Source organism: Spermophilus citellus (genome assembly GCF_964194105.1).
Source record: "Spermophilus citellus genome assembly, chromosome: 3".
Classification (NCBI taxonomy): Eukaryota; Metazoa; Chordata; class Mammalia; order Rodentia; family Sciuridae; genus Spermophilus; species Spermophilus citellus.
Window position 1 is genome coordinate 8,502,064 of NC_138184.1, and position 17,666 is coordinate 8,519,729.

A 17,666-nucleotide genomic window follows, 5' to 3' on the forward strand; every position below is an offset into this window, starting at 1 on the left:
ATCCTGTTGTCTTCCTATTTCAGTAGTTGGCCCTGTCTAGTGTTATATTCCACAATTCTTGGTCTAACATCCTTAGAATCCCTTCTCATACATGTTTCTTGTTTTTCTTATGACATATATTACCACAATGGGAATTAATTTATTATGTGAGCTTTTTTCTTTTGCTTGATGTTATACATTTGTGCCTCTGGGTTTTGCACTGGTTATGACTAGTGGCAGCTGCAGGCAGTTGTGGTGCATCTTGAGGGAAATGTTATTTCCTTCTGTTAGTGCAAGAGGACTGGGCTAGATGCAAACTTTACAAACCAGCCCAGCACAGCTTTTATTCAGGAATGGAATGATGCCTCTGACTGACCCATTTTCCTGGTGGAAAATGAGCCATTGGCCAAAGCGGGGTAGGTGTTAGGCTTATATGGTTACACTGAGAGGTGAATCAATTAATGAGCGTGTCAGTTTGGGCTATCCTTACTAGGCCAGATGGAAGGTGTGGGGTTAGTGGATGTGGGGTCAGTGGTCAGTACCCGGAATTTATCTTTACTGGGCCAGATGGTGGGTGGGGGTCAGTTTAGGGTCGGATCAATGCTTTGGCTTCTCAGAAACTGTCATTTCAAACTGGATGGAAATTTCCTCCCCAGGGCCTGTCTTGTCACTGGGAAAGGCAGTGATTCCTTCACTCCTTCTCCCCAGGCCACATTATTCTGGGGTTTGTCTTTTTCAATACCTAACACCTTCCATGAGAATTTAACAGGGGTTTCAAACAGAGGAATGCAGAAACAAAGGGATAAGTTTCCCACCTTCACCATTTGCTCTTCATTCATACTGTGATGGTATCTAGAGATGAGGGTCTTTGGGGGACGTGATTAAGTCATAAGGGTTCCACCCCCACAGTGTTATTAATAAACTGTAAAAGAGACTACAGGGAGCCATCTGGACCTTCCATTTCCTCTGCCTTATGAGGACAAAACATTTGTCCTTCTCATCCCTTCCAACTTTTCTGCATTGTGAAGACACAATATTTGTTCTTTTTTGCCCATCTGCCATTTGAAGATATGGCAATAGGCACCATCTTGGAAGCAAAGGGCAGGTGTCACATTCCTGGCGACTTAAACACTCACACCTGCCACCCAGAGATGTGTTGCATGCAACTAAAACACTCAGGGGTCACTCCAGGGGAACTGGGCTGCCTGAAATAACCACACAAGACAGAGAAATACCTTTTTCTTTGGGGGTGCTGAGACAGCTCTTCTGACATTAAGGGTCCGCAGAAAGAGAAAGAATGAGTGCATCCTGATCCCTTTTATTGAGGAGAAGCCATTCAAATGAGGCAAGGGGTCAGGTTTCAGAGGATTGAGTCTAGCTTCATGATGCCTGCTGTCAGTAGGTTGCCTGACATCTAGGAAGGCCACACTCAAAGGCAAAGCAAGAGAAGGGGACGCACAAATTTCCATGGAACATTCTATCCCAAACAGGGCAAGGGTTAATATCACAAAGGAACAGGTGAGGGTAGCTCGATCCCTGGGGATGTAGGAGGACGAGCCCATGCACAAAGACACATTTGCGTTTTTTCAACCCTAAAGATCGGGGCTACTATCTTTGGTTACTTAAGCAACCAGATCACAGGGTGACCTACAGTGCCACACTGATCAAAAGGGGAGGCAAACACTGGTCACATGCTATGTCTGCCTCCCACAGGCAGGCCCTCAATAGACACTGAATCTTTGGGTACCATCATCAGGAAGATTTCTTAGACCCTTAAAGTTAAAAGGAGGGGATAGGTTGGGGATGTAGTTAAGTAAAAGAGCACTTGCCTAGCAGGAGCTCGGCCCTGGGTTGCAAATAAAATAATTTAAAAATATAAGAGGATATGTGGAGTGCTAATTATTCTGTAGTCCTGTAGACAGGGGCCATTTCAGGATGCAATTGTCAAGAGACACCTGATCCCTGTCTCTCTCCTCTTTTACTCTTATCAGCTAGAGAAACTAAAGACCTAGGCTCTAGCCCTTGAAGACTACAACAAATAAAATAAAAGTAAGGGGTGGAAGGAAGACTGCCACTTTAAGTGGCCAGGAGCTCAGTGAAAACAAAAAAGGAATTTCAAACTTAGTTAGCTAATGCCAGGTAAAGCAAATATAATGGTATGATTACTTACTGACTTTAAAACTCCTAGGTATAGGGAGTAAAGATACAAGGTAATTAAATAGATTATATATACATATGGAAAATATTTTAACACAAGAAAATATAGGAGCCAGGCATGGAGGTGCCCGCCTTTAATCCCGGAGGCCCTGGGGCCTAAGATAGGAGGACAGAGTTCAAAGCCAACCACAGTAAAAATCAAGGTGATAAGCAACTCATTGAGACCCTGTCTCTAAATAAAATACAAAATAGGGCCGGAGAGGGCTGGGGTTGGGCTCAGTGATAGAGCACTCACCTAGCATGTGCGAGGCCCTGCAGGTTCAATCCTCAGCACCACATAAAAATAAATAAATAAAATAAAAGTATTGTGTTCAACTACAACTAAAAAATAAATACTAAAAAAATAGGACTGGGGGTGTTGCTCAGTGGTCAAGTGTCCCTGAGTTCAATCCTCAGTCTCCCCCTCAAAAAAAGAAAATATATGAATAGCCATGTATATATTTTCCTCCCACTAAATTTAAACATTGTGCTTCATACAACCCAAAAGTATACCTAATAGACAACAGAGGAAAATGGTTATGTTTTACTTTATAGGCTTGTCTAATTTTATCAGTCATGAAACCCATTGGGCACAGAGAGTCAACTTCTCGCCTGCCAAAGCACTACACAAATAAAGCTTGTGTACTACTGCCACCTCCTGGTTACATCTTTTTCCTTACTACTGCCACCTCCTGGTTACATTTTTTCCCCCTTAATAGCAAAAAAAAAAAAAAGAAAAAGAAAAAAAAATCACTGGAATACCCTACATATGTGTATGTTTTTATTTTATACATTTAGATTCTAGATTAATTTGGAGTTTATTGTTGTATATTGTAAAAGGAACAGGCTTAATTTCATCTTTTTCCAGATGGTTTACCAGTTGTTTTAGCACCTTTCATTCCAAAGTGCATTTCTGTTCCATTGATCTAGAATATACTTGAATCAAATTTCCATGTTATTGAATTTACTTGGAGACATTCTATTTATCCGCTTCCTGTTCATATGTAAGTACCATGCACTGTTAATTACAGAGGCTTTATAATATTTGGGGGGGGTACCCGGGATTGAACTCAGGGTCACTGGACCCCTGAGCCACATCCCCACCCTATTTTTTTATTTTATTTAGAGACAGGGTCTCACTGAGTTGCTTATCACCTCGCTTTTTAATATTTTTTTAATATCTGTAGGTTATCATCTATTTTGTTTTTCAGTGTTTCTTTGTTTATCATCAGATATTTGTTCTTTGATATTAACTTAAGTATCAATATGCCTAACTGCTTTTAAAAAATGTTGGCATTCTTGTTGGGGTTACGTCACACTTCTGAATAACTCTTGGAGAATACTCCGTAATATCAGTGGTTATTTTGAATTGTCGCATGGGGGCGGGGGGGGGGGGAGAGGAGGTCCCAGGCCCTCTGGCAAAATCCAAAAATAACAAGAAAAAAAATAAGTTTGCAGAAAATATGATTACACTGAAAACACAAAGGAATAAACTATTAGAGTCTAGCATGGTATTCAGATAAGTTAATGAATTAAGGAACCATAAAGACCCACAAAAAGAGAACGGAAAAGCCGTGCCACGCATCAACGTGAAGAATCAACGGGCTGGGCAGCTGTGGGCGGAGTCGGCACGGGCCTGGCCCCACCCCCAGCCCCACCCCCAGGCCTGGCTCTCACTTCGCCCTCGGCCGCTGCGCCCGGTTCTGCCTCCTGCAATGAACCGACCTGTGTGTCAGCCTCATCCTCCCCGGAGAGGAAGTTAGAATGTCCGCGCCTGGCCGGGCCGACGTGGCTCGACGTGGCTGATGCCTGAGGAACCCCCTTGAAGGCCGAAGCCTGAGAGCGGAAGTGACGTCAGCGGGCGCCGGCTCCGCAGTGTAGTGTCAAGTGCCTTCCTCACGGTGCACCTCTCCCCGCCTAGGGTGGATTCTGCGTGCGGGGTCTCCCAGTGGTGGCAGCTGGGTGGCAGCGGACCCCCGTAAAGGGACCAGGCCGGCTTCGCTGGCGTGCCTAGGGCCGCGCATCCTTCCCGGCTCTCGGGTCCGAGAGACGCCGGGGGGCGCCCTCCGGGTGCTTTCTTCCGCGGCGCTCCTCTTTTCCAAAGCCTGCAAAGCAGTCTTTCCGAAATTGCTTCCCAGAGGGAAGAGAATTTCCGCGATTTAGTAACGTTGGCTCCAGACTCAGTGCCCACTCTCCTGACGGATTGGCATTCTGGCGAGTTCAGGTCAGTATTGGGTACAAGTTGGTTCACAAGAGCCTCTACTTCTTTCTTAAAAGAATGTTTTATCTGAAAGTTTGGCATTGTCTTTGACGGTATTTAGTTTATACATGACATTCGGATAGAAAGATAACGTAGATTTTTAGGTGTCTAGGGTGTGACTACTTCTATGCAGATACAAGTTTTCTTACTGGAAAAACCTGTATCTGCATAGATACAGGTTTCTCTTCCGAAGTTCCAAAGCTTGTACGTCCCCACAGAGCTTCAAAACGGGGGCCGCCAGGAAAAAGAGATGGCAGCTTTATCAGTGGTGCTAGAATAATTGAATTCATTACAGCATGTGTTGTTGTTGTTCAGGTTATTCTGTGGTAGTAGGAATTGAACACCGGGCTTTGAAGGTAAGCCCTCTACCCCACCTCCTGTATGCATGCATGTTTTTTCCCTTACATTTTTCTTTCAAAAAATACGAACTAACATATGTAATAAATATAGTGGCAGATGTACCAATTTTTAGCTTTGTGCATGTTTGCCCACTTTTCAGGAAATTAAGAACATTTCTTGGTAAATTATCATTTGAATATAAATTATCGTTGAATATAAATTGAGAACATGAAACTTTTCCTTTAAATACTCGGGAATGCATCTTCTAAAGATAAGGGCATCGCCTTACTAAAACCACAATACTGTTTCACCGTAACAAAGTTAAAAATGATAATGTCATTTAGGCAGGCGCAGTGGCACACGCCGGTAATCCCAGCGGCTCCGTTGGCGAAGGCAGGAGGATAGTTAGTTCAAAGCCAGCTCAGCAAAGGCGAGTCACTGAACAACTCAGTGAGACCCTGTCTCTAAATGAAATACAAAATAGGCTGGGCATGTGGCTCAGTGGTTGAATGCCCCTGAGTTCAATCCCCAGTACCAAAAAATAAAAATAATAATAATGTCATCTAAAGTTTGTTTTGTGTAACAACTGAAATTTTCCACACTATTCCAACATACACTGTTTAGAGTTGGGAGTTTTTGGATCTCAGATACATTGGAAGTTTATATGTTGCAATTATTCATGTTTTTTAGTGCCTTTTCATTTAGAGTGGTTTCTATTGTTTCTTTTCTTCTTGGAACTGAGGATCTGGAGATCAAACCAAGAGCCTAATACATGCTAAGCATGAGCTCTACTACTGAGCTAAACTCACAGCCCCTGTTATGTTGACTTTTGAAGAGTCATAGGTTATTTGAGGAAGTCACACATTTTGATGTCGATTGCATTCTCATAGAATGTTTAAATATTCCTCCATTTCTTGCTATTTTCTATGAACTTGTTATTGGCTCCATAGAAGAGGTTTGGAAACTGATAGAGGTTGACAGTAAGTAATTTATGCTTTTTGGGCCATGTGCTCTTGAATTACTCAGTTCTATTTTTTTTAAATATTTTTAGTTGTAGATGGGACACAATACTTTTATTTATTGTTATGAGGATTGAACCCAGTGCCTCCTGTGCTGGGCAAGCGCTCTACCACTGAGCTACAACCCCAGCTCCCTCAGTTCTATTTTAATCACTTAATGTCCATGGTTATTCTTCCAGGTACTGACAACATGTCTCTTAAAAACAGAATAGTTATCTTCAAAAAAGGGATAATTGTGAGGGCTGTAACTCTGGTAGAATGCTTGCCTAGCATTCTTTGGGCTTTGTTATATCCTCGGCATTGGGAAAAAGAGAGAGAGCGCACAGAGTTGCTTACAAGTACCAAAGGTCTGTTGTGTGATTCTCCTGTTGGTGCTTGCTAGAGGCTTCCAATAGTTCACACTGTTTACCCATGGACACTTTGAGGATTATTGGGTCTGCCTGATAATGTGGACCAGGTGCTTGAGAGGCTTGTACTGTACCTTTAACTTTCTCTTGTCTCTATTTGAAACTGAAAGCCTTAAGATATGTTAAAATTCATTCAAGTTTTGAAATGTTGCATCTAGAATTCAAAAGGTCTATAGAGTGTCACACCCCTTTATTTTAGCTGGTAGTTTGTATGACGTGCAATCTTTTGGAGTGGAATCTTTGAGGGATGTCTTTACAAGATCCAGACCACTGAACACCTACAAAATTTCATTTGCAATGCCAAGTTCTCTGGGGACTATGTTATTAGAAAGAATGGGGATTTGATATAGCCTAGGGGCTATCTGATTTAGGTCACCCCCCCCCCCCCCCCCGTATAATGTAGAGTCAATGCTGTAGCAGTCACTCTATCTTGTCTAGTTCGTTTAGGGGGAACCCTGGGGGCTAGAGAATGCGGTTATGAAGTCAGCTCCCTAGCATGTGTCTTTTGAAAAGAGGTGCTGCATAATCTCCCTCATGTCATTTATCACCATGGGGAAATAAACTGTCACATCTCCCCTGGCCTGAAATGTCTTCCTAGTAAAATGAGACTGTTGTCTTTTCCTGGTGGGCAGCATAGTTTATCGTCCCTTCTATTGGCTCTAGGTAGAAAGGACTACTCTGACATTGTATGGCAATTGTGTGTCTGTATGTAGAGTGTGTTGGATTATATGGGGTTTCATGCTAGAGTGGACTAATTTACTGACATATGAGTAAGAATTGTGGTCAGCTCTGGGTTCTCATGCTCTCTCTCTCTCTCTCTCTCTTTTTTAGGCTTTCTTCTGTCTAGGGGCCCAGTCTGCCTTCTTCAAGAAAAGAGTAAGACAGACAGCATGGTGGCAGACTGTCTGACAAATTATTATCAGGTATGCAGACACCATGTCTCACAAAATGACCAGCTTGTCTTTACAGGTAGGCACATTTTTAGACAGATATATCTTCAAAGTTTCTTAAATTAAGTAGAGACAAACTCAAGCACTCAGTCTCCAGCTGAATTTCTAGAGTGGAGCCTCTGGTATTGGTGAAGTGTTACCTAAAAATCATCCCATTATCTCAGTAATTATGAATTAATCTTCACACTTATGTTGCTGAGGCTGGCCTTGAAATTGCAATCCTCCTGCCTCAGCCTCCCAAGAAGCAGGGATTAAAGGCTCAAATGTGGTACTGGTATGGACACCAAGGCCTGCAACATGCTAGTCAAGTGCTCTGCTGCTGAACTACATCCCCAGCCTCCAGGAATGTACTTTAATAGTACAAAATAAGAAAAGGACTTGTATTCTGATTGTGGTGAGATCAGTTCAGGTGCCAGAAGAGCCATTAAAGCCACATGACTGAGGGAGATCAATCTTAAATTGAGTGTAGATAGAGAAAAAAGTTCCTAGGACCACGAAAGCCTTGGTAGACAATGGAAGCCTCAGATCCCTGTGTAGGCACTGGTCTCACTTCCTCTTTCTCTAGTGAACATTGGTGGAAATGTTGCTATTTTACTTGTTACTCAGGTTTGCTTGCATGCATGTGTGTAATGTTTTAGGACTTGGTGACTTTTTTTTTTTTTTTTTAAGAACTTGGTGACCTTTGAGGATGTGGCTGTGGACTTCACCCAAGAGGAATGGATTCTATTGGATCAAAAGCACAGAGACCTGTACAGAGATGTGATGCTAGAGAACTACCAGAACCTGGCCTCAGTAGGTAAGACTGCCATCATTCCTTGTAGCTTAGGGAAGATGGGTGTTCTGTACTTGCTGTGCTGCAGCATCAGTGATGTCAACTCTGACTATATTGGGAAATAACAGGGGCATAGTCTCTTCCCTAGTACAGTGGTCCACCTTTATTCTAAGGTGTATATTCTAAGACACCCCCAATGGATGTCTGGAAATGTTCGTAGAACTGAACAGTTTCAATCATGTTTTGAGGTGCAACAACAAAAGCAACATGAATTTCTTTTTTCTTCCTTATAGTTTCACAGATTGAAGATTTTTTTCTTATTGTAGATATTAGCAGCCTAAGCATGTATATTTTTTTTCCTTTTTAAATCAAGAACTTTCAACTTTCACTTAAATATAGCACTTTAAGTTTTCTCTTGGCATTTTCAAATTGGCAGCATCACTACTGTTCTCTTTGGGTCTGTTATTAAGTAAAATAAGGATTACTTGAACACAAGCAGTGTCATACTGTGATAATCAACCATAAGTGAGACAGCTACTCAATGACTTAATGGGCAGGAAGCATATAGAGTGTGGATATGATGGATAAAGGGATGATTCATATCCCCTGTAGGACAGAGTAGGATAGCATGAGATTTTATCAAGCTACTCAAAATGGTATGCAATTTAAAACTAGTGAATATTTTCCTGGAAATTTATATTTAATATGTTTAGATAGGATGGATTGTAAGAAACCATGAAAGTAAAACTATAGGGGGAGACTACTGTACATTTTAATACATATTGGTGGTTATCAAAATGTGAGTCCAAGAAGAATATTGTTGCCATCACCCCATGGGAAATAAAAATTATTTTTTATTTCCAGCTCAGTGGTAGAGCACTTGCCTAACATGCAAAGATACTGAGATTCAGTCACTAGGACTACCCCCACAAAAGTGAAATGTAAATTACCAGTTTCTTCTTTTGACCTATTGAATCAGAAACTCCAGGTAGATACCTGTCATGTGAGTTTTAACAAGCCACCCACATGAATCTGATGCAGTGTCATGTGAGAATCACTGGGGTAATTTTTGTTTCACTATATTTTCTATTTGAATCAAGGTGTTAGTGTTTGGGTTTCAGGGTTCAAAGATCTTTTGGGGGCATAGAAAGAGATGATATTTGCATGCCTAGCCCTTTTATGATTTCCTACATCTGTTAGAAATATAGTTCCTGAATCATAATGTTTAATGATCTTTTATCTGAAACTCTTTCATGAATATATCTTTCCCTGTTTACAGGATGTGAGCCCATTAAACCTAGTCTCATCTACTGGTTGGAACAAGAAGAGGATCTGTGGACAGTGCAGAGTGGAGATCTCCAAGGTGAGTGTTTGTGAATAACAGTCCCCATCAAGGACACATAGTGGGGCTGGGGATGTGGCTCAAGCGGTAGTACGTTCGCCTGGCATGCGTGCGGCCCGGGTTCGATCCTCAGCACCACATACCAACAAAGATGTTGTGTCCACCGAGAACTAAAAAATAAATATTAAAAATTCTCTCTCTCTCTCTCTCTCTCTCTCTCTCTCTCTCTCTCTCTCTCCTCTCACTCTCTCTTTAAAAAAAAAAAAGGACACATAGTGTATTTGGGAGTGTTAAGGGGGACTTTTTAATATGCACTTGATATCAGACATTTCAGGTCATTTCTCTGAGAAGGTAAGAAAGTAAAGAACTTCTCATATGCTCACTTTCTGTCTATTCAGACTTTCCTGTGATCTCACAAAATGACCTTTTTTATTATTTTGTTATATGGTTTATGTCCAGATTTTTGCTCCTTTTTATGCCTAATAATATTTTTTGTTGTTAACCATCAGTTTTATTTTTCAAAGAATTAATTTTTAATAAATGTCTAAAACTGTGATTCACATCTTTAGCTGTCACCAAAGTTTTAACCTAGTTCAAAATGGTCAAACTTTTCTTTTTAAACCTTAACCCTTATTTATTTATGTTTTTGTGGTGTTGAGGATCGAACCCAGTGCCTCACACACGCTGGGCAGGCACTCTACCACTGAACCACAACCCCAGCTCCAGACTTTTCTTTCTTTTTAACCAGTTTTAATTTGATAACAAATATAAATGAGCCCTATTATTTTTAACTCCTAAGTCTACCATTTCTGCTCCAAACTTTAATTTTATTTTTCTGTTTATCTTCAGAATGGAAAATGCTACTTAACACCAAAGAGGCAACACTTCAGCAGGATTTTTTGAGGGGACAGACTTCCAGTGGGATACAAACAGTAAGATTAACATGGATATTTGTTGTTTTCCACTCAGAGAACATTGCCAATTCCCTTATAGAAAATAAGTAGCATTCACCTAGGAAGGAGTATATTCTGAAGGTGATAAATTTGAATTTTTAACATGTCCCAAACCTGTCTGTCATAAAACCTATTCCTTCAGAGATCCCATAAGTACATAGTCCCACATGTGTAACTAGACATTGACTTTTAAGGCAGTATTGTGAATATTTTGGGGGGAGGGGGGAATGGTGCTAAAGAGTGAATCTTGGTCCTGTGCAAGCTAGGCCAACACTACCCTGAGCTACATTCCCAGCTCAGGTTGCCCTTGAACTTAACAATCCTCCTGCCTTAGCCCCTGAGTATCTATGATTCTAGGTGAATGCCACTCTGCTGGCTCAATTTTGTAAATATCTTTTTTTTTTTTTTTTTGGTGGAGGGGGTACCAGGGATTGAACTTAGGGGCACTCAACGTCTGAGCCACATCCCTAGTCCTCTTGTATTTTATGTAGAGAAAGGGTCTCACTGAGTTGCTTAGTGCCTGCTGTAGCTGAGGCTGGCTTTAAATTTATAATTCCCCTGCCTCAGGCTCTTCAGCCACTGGGATTACAGGCACGTACCACCTCGCCTAGCCTCAATTTTGTAAATATCTAAACAGTTGTTTAAAGATTAGAACAGATGGCAGAAGGTTCTGGCACTATTGTTCCATAATTCAATTTAAAAGAAATCATGCCAGGAACTATAAGAATGTCATGAAGATGTTAAAAATCATAATAATCCTCTAAATAAATATGTTATCATTGTTCATTGTTTTACAGGGAAAAGGCAATAGAATCGGTGAATTCTAATATTAACAAGGGAGATTAATATCAAAAGATTGGGAATTTCTTTATAGAAAATCAGCATAAATGAGAGATTTTTGAGTAGCATTCACCCAGTAGGGAGATACTCTGAATATGATGAATTTAGGGTTTTATCCTAATTTTAGCTCAAAACATGAGGCTTCAGAGTTCCACTAATACACATTCCTATTCATGTAACTGGGCACTGAGGTTCCTAAAGGAACTTCATAAAAATATAGAGTAGTCATTTCCAAGAGTAGGCTGGATGTCATAGGATCCTTGAAATTGGGTTCCTTCATTCAGCTTGAAGTTTACATAGCAGGGAATGTTTGCATGTAATCAAAGTGGTAAGAATAATAATCATCATAATACTGTTTCTGTCTGCAGATAGGTAAGAATTAATAAGTCTGAAAAGTCTTTTAACCATCATTCATCCCTTCATCAACAGGCAGGACACCACAGTGCAGGGGAATTTTGTGACTATATGCAGTGTGGAGAAATCTTCAGTGAACACTCATATTTCAAGACTCACATGAAAACTCAAAATACAAGGAATGCAGGGCATTCTACTCACTCTACAAGTCCTGCCGTGCCTGTTCAAATGCGCACAATGAAAAACAATGCATGTAAGGTTTGTGGAAAAGTCTTCAGACGTTCTTCAAACCTTAATAGGCACATGCGAACCCATACTGGGGAGAAACCCTTTAAATGTAAGGAATGTAGGAAGCCCTTCACTACTTACTCACGGCTAATGGAACATTTCAGAATTCATACTGGAGAAAAACCCTATAAATGTAAGGAATGTGGAAAAGCCTTCACTAAGCGCTCAGGCCTTACCACACATGAACCAACACATGCTTCAGAGAAGCCCTATGAATGTAACGAATGTGGGAAAGCCTTCGCTTCATCCTCACGCCTTACTCAACATGTAAGAACTCACAGTGGCGAGAGACCCTATATATGTAAGGAATGTGGAAGAGCCTTCCTCACTTCCTCATATCTACGTAACCACATAAGAAGAACTCACAGTGGGGAGAAACCCTATATATGTAGGGAATGTGGAAAAGCCTTTCATTCTTCCTCATACCTACGTAGACATGTAAGAACTCACAGTGGTGAGAGACCCTATATTTGTAAAGAGTGTGGAAAAGCCTTCCTTAATTCTTCATACCTACATAATCATGTAAGAAAAACTCATAGTGGCGAGATACCCTTTATATGTGGTGAATGTGGTAAAGTCTTTCATGCGTCCTCATACCTACGTAGACATGTAAGAACTCACAGTGGAGAGAGACCCTATATATGTAAGGAATGTGGGAAAGCCTTCCTCAATTCCTCATACCTACGTAAACATCTAATCATTCACACTGGAAAGAAACCCTATGAATGTAAGGAATGTGGGAAAGCCTACAATAGATGCAATCTATTACTTGACCATTTAAAAACTCACATGGTGGAAAAGCCATTTGAATGTAATGTATGTGGAAAATCCTTTCAGTATTTCTCTTATCTTACTAAGCACATTCGTATTCACACTGGAGTAAAACCCTATAAGTGTAAGTACTGTGGGAAAGCCTTCACCACTTCTTCAAGCCGAACTGAGCATGTAAGAACTCACACTGGGGAAAGGCCTTATGAATGTAAGGAATGTGGGAAATCCTTCAGTTCATCCTCAAACCTAATTCATCATGTGAAAATTCACACAACAGAGAAACCCTTTAAGTGTCAGGAATGTGGGAAAGCCTATAGTAAGTTTTACCTACTAACTGAACATTTAATAACTCACACTGAAAAGAAACCCTTTCAATGGGAGGAATACAAAAAAATCCCTTAAGATTCTTCACATTGTAAGGAAGGAAATATAAAATCTTTCACTAATTCCCAGAAAGTTACTAAATGTGAGACTTTGCAATAGAAGGAAGAACTTCTGATGTAAAATATATGGGAAGGTTGTAGTTCTGTAAATATGTTGGTCTTCACTTGTGTCATCATAGTGGAGAAAACTTTATGAAGGAAAGGACTGTTGGAAAGTCAACCTTTAGCAAACATGATTCAGATCCAAGAGAAATTTAATATAGGGGTTTGGGGTCCCTTTATCTTGAAATCTAGTGCACCAACAGACACCACTGTCTGAATGGTTCTGGTTTATTTCGAACGTTTGTGATTCTACCTTGATCATTCTGGAGTGATATGTCTTTCCTTTCCTCCATAGCAACACTATTTCATTTCAGTCATTTCAGTTGCTACAACTTCTGGATAGCCACCAGGTAAAAGTGGGTCTTTGGGATACAAACAATACTATTTTAGCAGTATAGAATCTTTCCTAGGTTTGTCATGCTTTTTTTTTTTTTTTTTTTTTTTTTGGTACCAGGGATTGAACTCGGGTGTTTAACCAGTGAGCCACATCCCCAGCCCTTTTTATTTTGAGACAGGGTCTCACTGAATTGCTTAGGACCTTGCTAAATTGCTGAGGTTGGCTTTGAACTTGTGATTTTCCTGCCTCAGCTTCCTAAGCTGCTAGGACAGGCACGCATAACCATACCTGGCTTGTCATGCTCTTAAACAGGCTAAATCCTGGGAGTGCAAGTACTGTGAGAAAGCCTTTTTCACTTTAACACATTTAATGTTGTTAAATGCCCTTGTTCTCTTATACCTGATCCTTTCAGATAAAAGGTGAGAGTGCAAGAAAAGTGAGTAGAGAAAGGATGAGTGGTAAATAATTACTAGTGTGAGAGACCTCAATTTCATGACCATGCAGAGAGAGAGAGAGACCCTTTGATCCCCTTGAGAATGGAAGTTCCTGTAACATAGGGAGTGAGGGAGAAGCCTGAGTGTTGTCTTTAATCTGTGCATCCATTACATAGCCTGCAAAGCACTTATGAATGCCTGAGTTAGCAACAGCTTGGACTGGCAGTACAAACTGCTTCTGGATTTGTCCTTTGATGCACATGGAAACAGAAAAACTGAACATAACTGGTGTCATGTTCTACTGTGCTCGAAACCATCATGGTTCTGAATGTGGCCCTTAGGTACAGCCTCTCAGACCAGCACAATCAGGTTTCAGCCTGAGTGATCTAAATTTAAAGTTTGAGCAACTTTGGGTTCTATCATGTGTAGCCATCAGAACTCAGCCCCTTGATGGCTGCCATCAGGGCTGCAGCCCTTTCTTTGGCTTTTAATCCAGCCATTGTAGAGGTATTCCAAATCATGCTAAACAATAAATCCTGAACAGAAGAGACCTGTGCACTTTCATGTTCCATGTGTTTCTTGTGAGGAGTAGTAATGAAATGGTTCTCTTGTGGGTGTGATTATTACTGTTAAGCCCAACTATTATTGCCATTACCTGTTGGCAATGACAATAAAGGTGATCACATCAATCTGGGCTGCCTTGTGTGGGTGGTTATGGCTTATGAATTTGCCTTGGATGCCATCCTTACTGTCTGAAATGAGACCTATAGGTCCCTCTGGAACTTGTTCACAGTTGCCTGATGATGAGCACATGTGGGTGATGGGTGAAGTCACTAGTGCAGTTTGGCCTCGTCCTTCTCCTTGTCTCCGAGTGACAGTATCATTAATAAATGACAGTATAGTGTTCACAGCCCAGACATTGCCCTGCCTGAGAAACTCACTGCTGGTGACCTTGCCACTGGAGAGGACTTCCTCCTGTGCACTAGAGATGAGTTCAAATTCACCAGAACCTTCTTGGTAGCAATGTCTGTGCGCTAGTGCTCCTCAGGTACAAATTGCACACAAAATATTTGCTTTTCTTACTTTGATATTTGGGGTTTGATTGTGTGCCCGAGCTTGCTGTCAGCTTAGCCTGTGATCCTGGTATAATGTCAGCCAAAACATACAGCTCTATACCCCATACCTTTAGGAAAATCTGATAGAAGTTACTGCTACCTCTTAGAGAGGTTACTATCTACATTTCTGAAAGTTGACAAAACTTTTTCTGGTTTCCCAGGAGGCAGCTGCTGTCAATTAATGCAGTGACACCAAAGGGGAGTCCACTATCTTCCCAGTTAATTCTGCTGATCATGTTTTCCATGTTGATCTGACTCCTTCCCCTTGGTTTCAAAACCATTTATCTTTACTTAGAATTTGCTAATGTTTGAATTCATACCCTCACAACAGTATAATTCCAGGCCTTCCATCTTGATCACTGTCAAATTCATACTATTATCATACTTTTTACAATCTGCAGAAATATTATTGATCTTGCAACATTTCAGGTCTATTTTCTTGAATAATGCCATAGTTATCTGAGAACTTTGTTGTGGCCAGGCCCACAAGTACTGTACATACTTATTACAAGTACTGCAATATTTCACCTTTTCTTTCTTTGTCCTTTTTTTTTTAACCCCTTTCCTCCCTTCTGATTGAACCAGGGGCGATCTCACTGAGCTACATCACCAATCTTTTTTTATTTTTATTTTGAGACAGTCTTGCTAGATTGCTGAGGCTGGCCTCAAACTTACAAATCCTGTCCCAGTCTCCAGAATTACTACCATGCCTGGCATTTTTCTCCTTATCAGTGAAAAATCTCTTGACGTTGTCCCAGAGTTGTTTAGTATAACATCAGACCATCTGAGGACCAATTGTGTTACTCATGTATTGTATTTCCTGTATATTGGGATGTACTGAAATTCTGGGGGTCTGGGCAGAGACTGCCCCTCCCAATGTGCTAAGTTATTCCTCAAGATAGTAAACAACATACATGGAGGCATGTATTTCATATTCAAACCAACCATCAAAAGGCCAAATTCTCAGCTACTTGCTTTGTCTAACTAATATATAAAGTCAGTATTTCCCCTGCCAAAAATCAACACAGGGAAAGGCTCAAGACAAATAGTAATATTTCCTATGCCTTTACCCATGAGAATTATTCAAACTTGATCCTAAACTTTTTCATGCCCTGCTTTGCCTTTGTGGTGGAAACTCCAATAAATGCTGAGGCAGATGCTTTCTTCTTGCTTATCTGTCTCCTGATCAACTCTCTCTTTTCCCCTTGTAGGCCTGTGCGGCCTCTGCTGTGCCCTTTTTGTTAGTACTAGGAGTAAAAACATAGTCACTGGAACCTCTTTCTGTACTCAGTCATCTTTATGAATCCACAAACTTAAATCAATCATTTCTTGGCCTTTCTTCATAGCTTTTAATACCTGTGTACATATCTCACAGCAAGATGTTACCTTTCCTAGGTAAATTTTGCACTGTGTGAGAGCTATATATACTAGGCTGGTGTTGTCTATGTCACTAAAGTATATCCTCAACCTTTGTAATTTTTTTATTACAACATTGCAGGAGGGGAAAAAAGATTATAGGAGTTTACATCTTATGTGTTTTCCCCTTTGTGATGGTGTCTTATAGATTTCTTCATTTTGTCCTACCCAAGTGTCTCCATTCCTTTATGTTTTTCAGAAATTTAAGACCTTAAATATGTTCCATTACCTTGTCTTCCATATTTGTAATTCTAATTTCAAATTTATATACCAAATGCATACCATTTTGGTCATTTTTCTCCCTATGGACATGAGATTACCATAGCTCCTCTATTTCTGGCAAACAACATACATGGAGGCAAGTATTTCACATTCAAACCAACCATCAAAAGGCCAGTGAGGGAGGTGGATTCACAGTGAGAGAAAAGAGCTAAATGCTATTTTTCCCCCTCCATGTACATGTCCCCAACATCTGACAACTCTATGGTGGCTATGAGACACAGCATAGACCTTTACAAAAAAGACTGAGATGATCATCCTCCACCCTCAATGTAGGCCAGCTTGTAATAGAGAGAATAAATAGCATGGAAAAGGCCTTTGAAATGAAATTCATATTGAAACTACAACTACAGAATGCTTACTTAAATTTGCATTTTTTCCTTTTTTTTTTTTTTTTTTTTGGTAGTGCTGAGAATTCAAGCAGGGGCCTTACACATGCTAAGCAAGTACTGTACCATTAAGCTATACTCTCAACACTGAAATTTGCACACTGAACCCAACTTTATTAATTGTCTGGTGATACAGATATCTACCTTCTCCATATGATTTAAAGACCCAAAGTGTCATAATATTAAAAATGTCATAACAAAATTCCAAATTCTCTGTGAACAACAAAGAATCAAGGGACTGTGACATACCAAAAGGCTATCATAGTATCCTATAGGAAGAAAAGTGATTCAGTAAAGAATTTGAAAAATAATGAAGTTTCTCAAATTTGGTAGAAGATATAAACTTACAGATTCAAGAAGTTCAGTGAAACTAAAACGTGGTTAATCCACATGAAGTCACAACTAAACATACCATTGAGACTAGTGAAACCTAGAGAAATTTATAATCTGTGTTGTTGAAAATAAAAACATGGGGATTTCAAATTATAAACAAGACAGTTACAAAAGAAAGGTTTAAGGCTGATGTGACTTCTGTGATTGTTAGGTTCTACTTTCCAGTTCAATGGTAAAATATTTCATGAAGACTGAGAAGAGGGCTGGGGATGTGGCTCAAGGGTAGCGCGCTCGCCTGGCATGCGTGCGGCCCGGGTTCGATCCTCAGCACCACATACCAACAAAGATGTTGTGTCCTTCGAAAACTAAAAAATAAATATTAAAAAAATTCTCTCTCTCTCTCTCTCT

At 40.4% G+C, this 17,666-nt stretch overlaps 1 protein-coding gene across 2 annotated transcripts; it reads left to right on the forward strand.

Annotated features, from left to right (window-relative positions):
* The first annotated feature begins 4,226 nt into the window (after positions 1-4,226).
* LOC308645897 (uncharacterized protein) lies at positions 4,227-17,666 on the forward strand. 2 transcript variants are annotated; one of them, XM_081288344.1, is made up of 6 exons: positions 4,227-4,399; positions 7,032-7,123; positions 7,820-7,946; positions 9,202-9,285; positions 10,114-10,196; positions 11,487-17,666. In XM_081288344.1, exons 2-6 carry the CDS (start codon positions 7,091-7,093, stop codon positions 12,870-12,872), a joined length of 1,713 nt encoding a protein of 570 aa, XP_081144470.1. In that variant the 5' UTR covers positions 4,227-4,399; positions 7,032-7,090; the 3' UTR covers positions 12,873-17,666. The 2 variants fall into 2 exon arrangements, with proteins under 2 accessions (XP_081144470.1, XP_081144471.1); XM_081288345.1 differs by lacking the exon at positions 4,227-4,399 and having other exon boundaries at positions 7,036-7,169.

Bases quoted from the DNA above. Each gene is read 5' to 3' on its own strand.
- LOC308645897 (XM_081288344.1), top strand. From the start codon at position 7,091: ATGGTGGCAGACTGTCTGACAAATTATTATCAG. The intron at 9,286-10,113 runs GTGAGTGTTTGT...GTTTATCTTCAG, and splicing joins GCAGAGTGGAGATCTCCAAG to AATGGAAAATGCTACTTAAC. The intron at 10,197-11,486 runs GTAAGATTAACA...CTTCATCAACAG, and splicing joins CTTCCAGTGGGATACAAACA to GCAGGACACCACAGTGCAGG.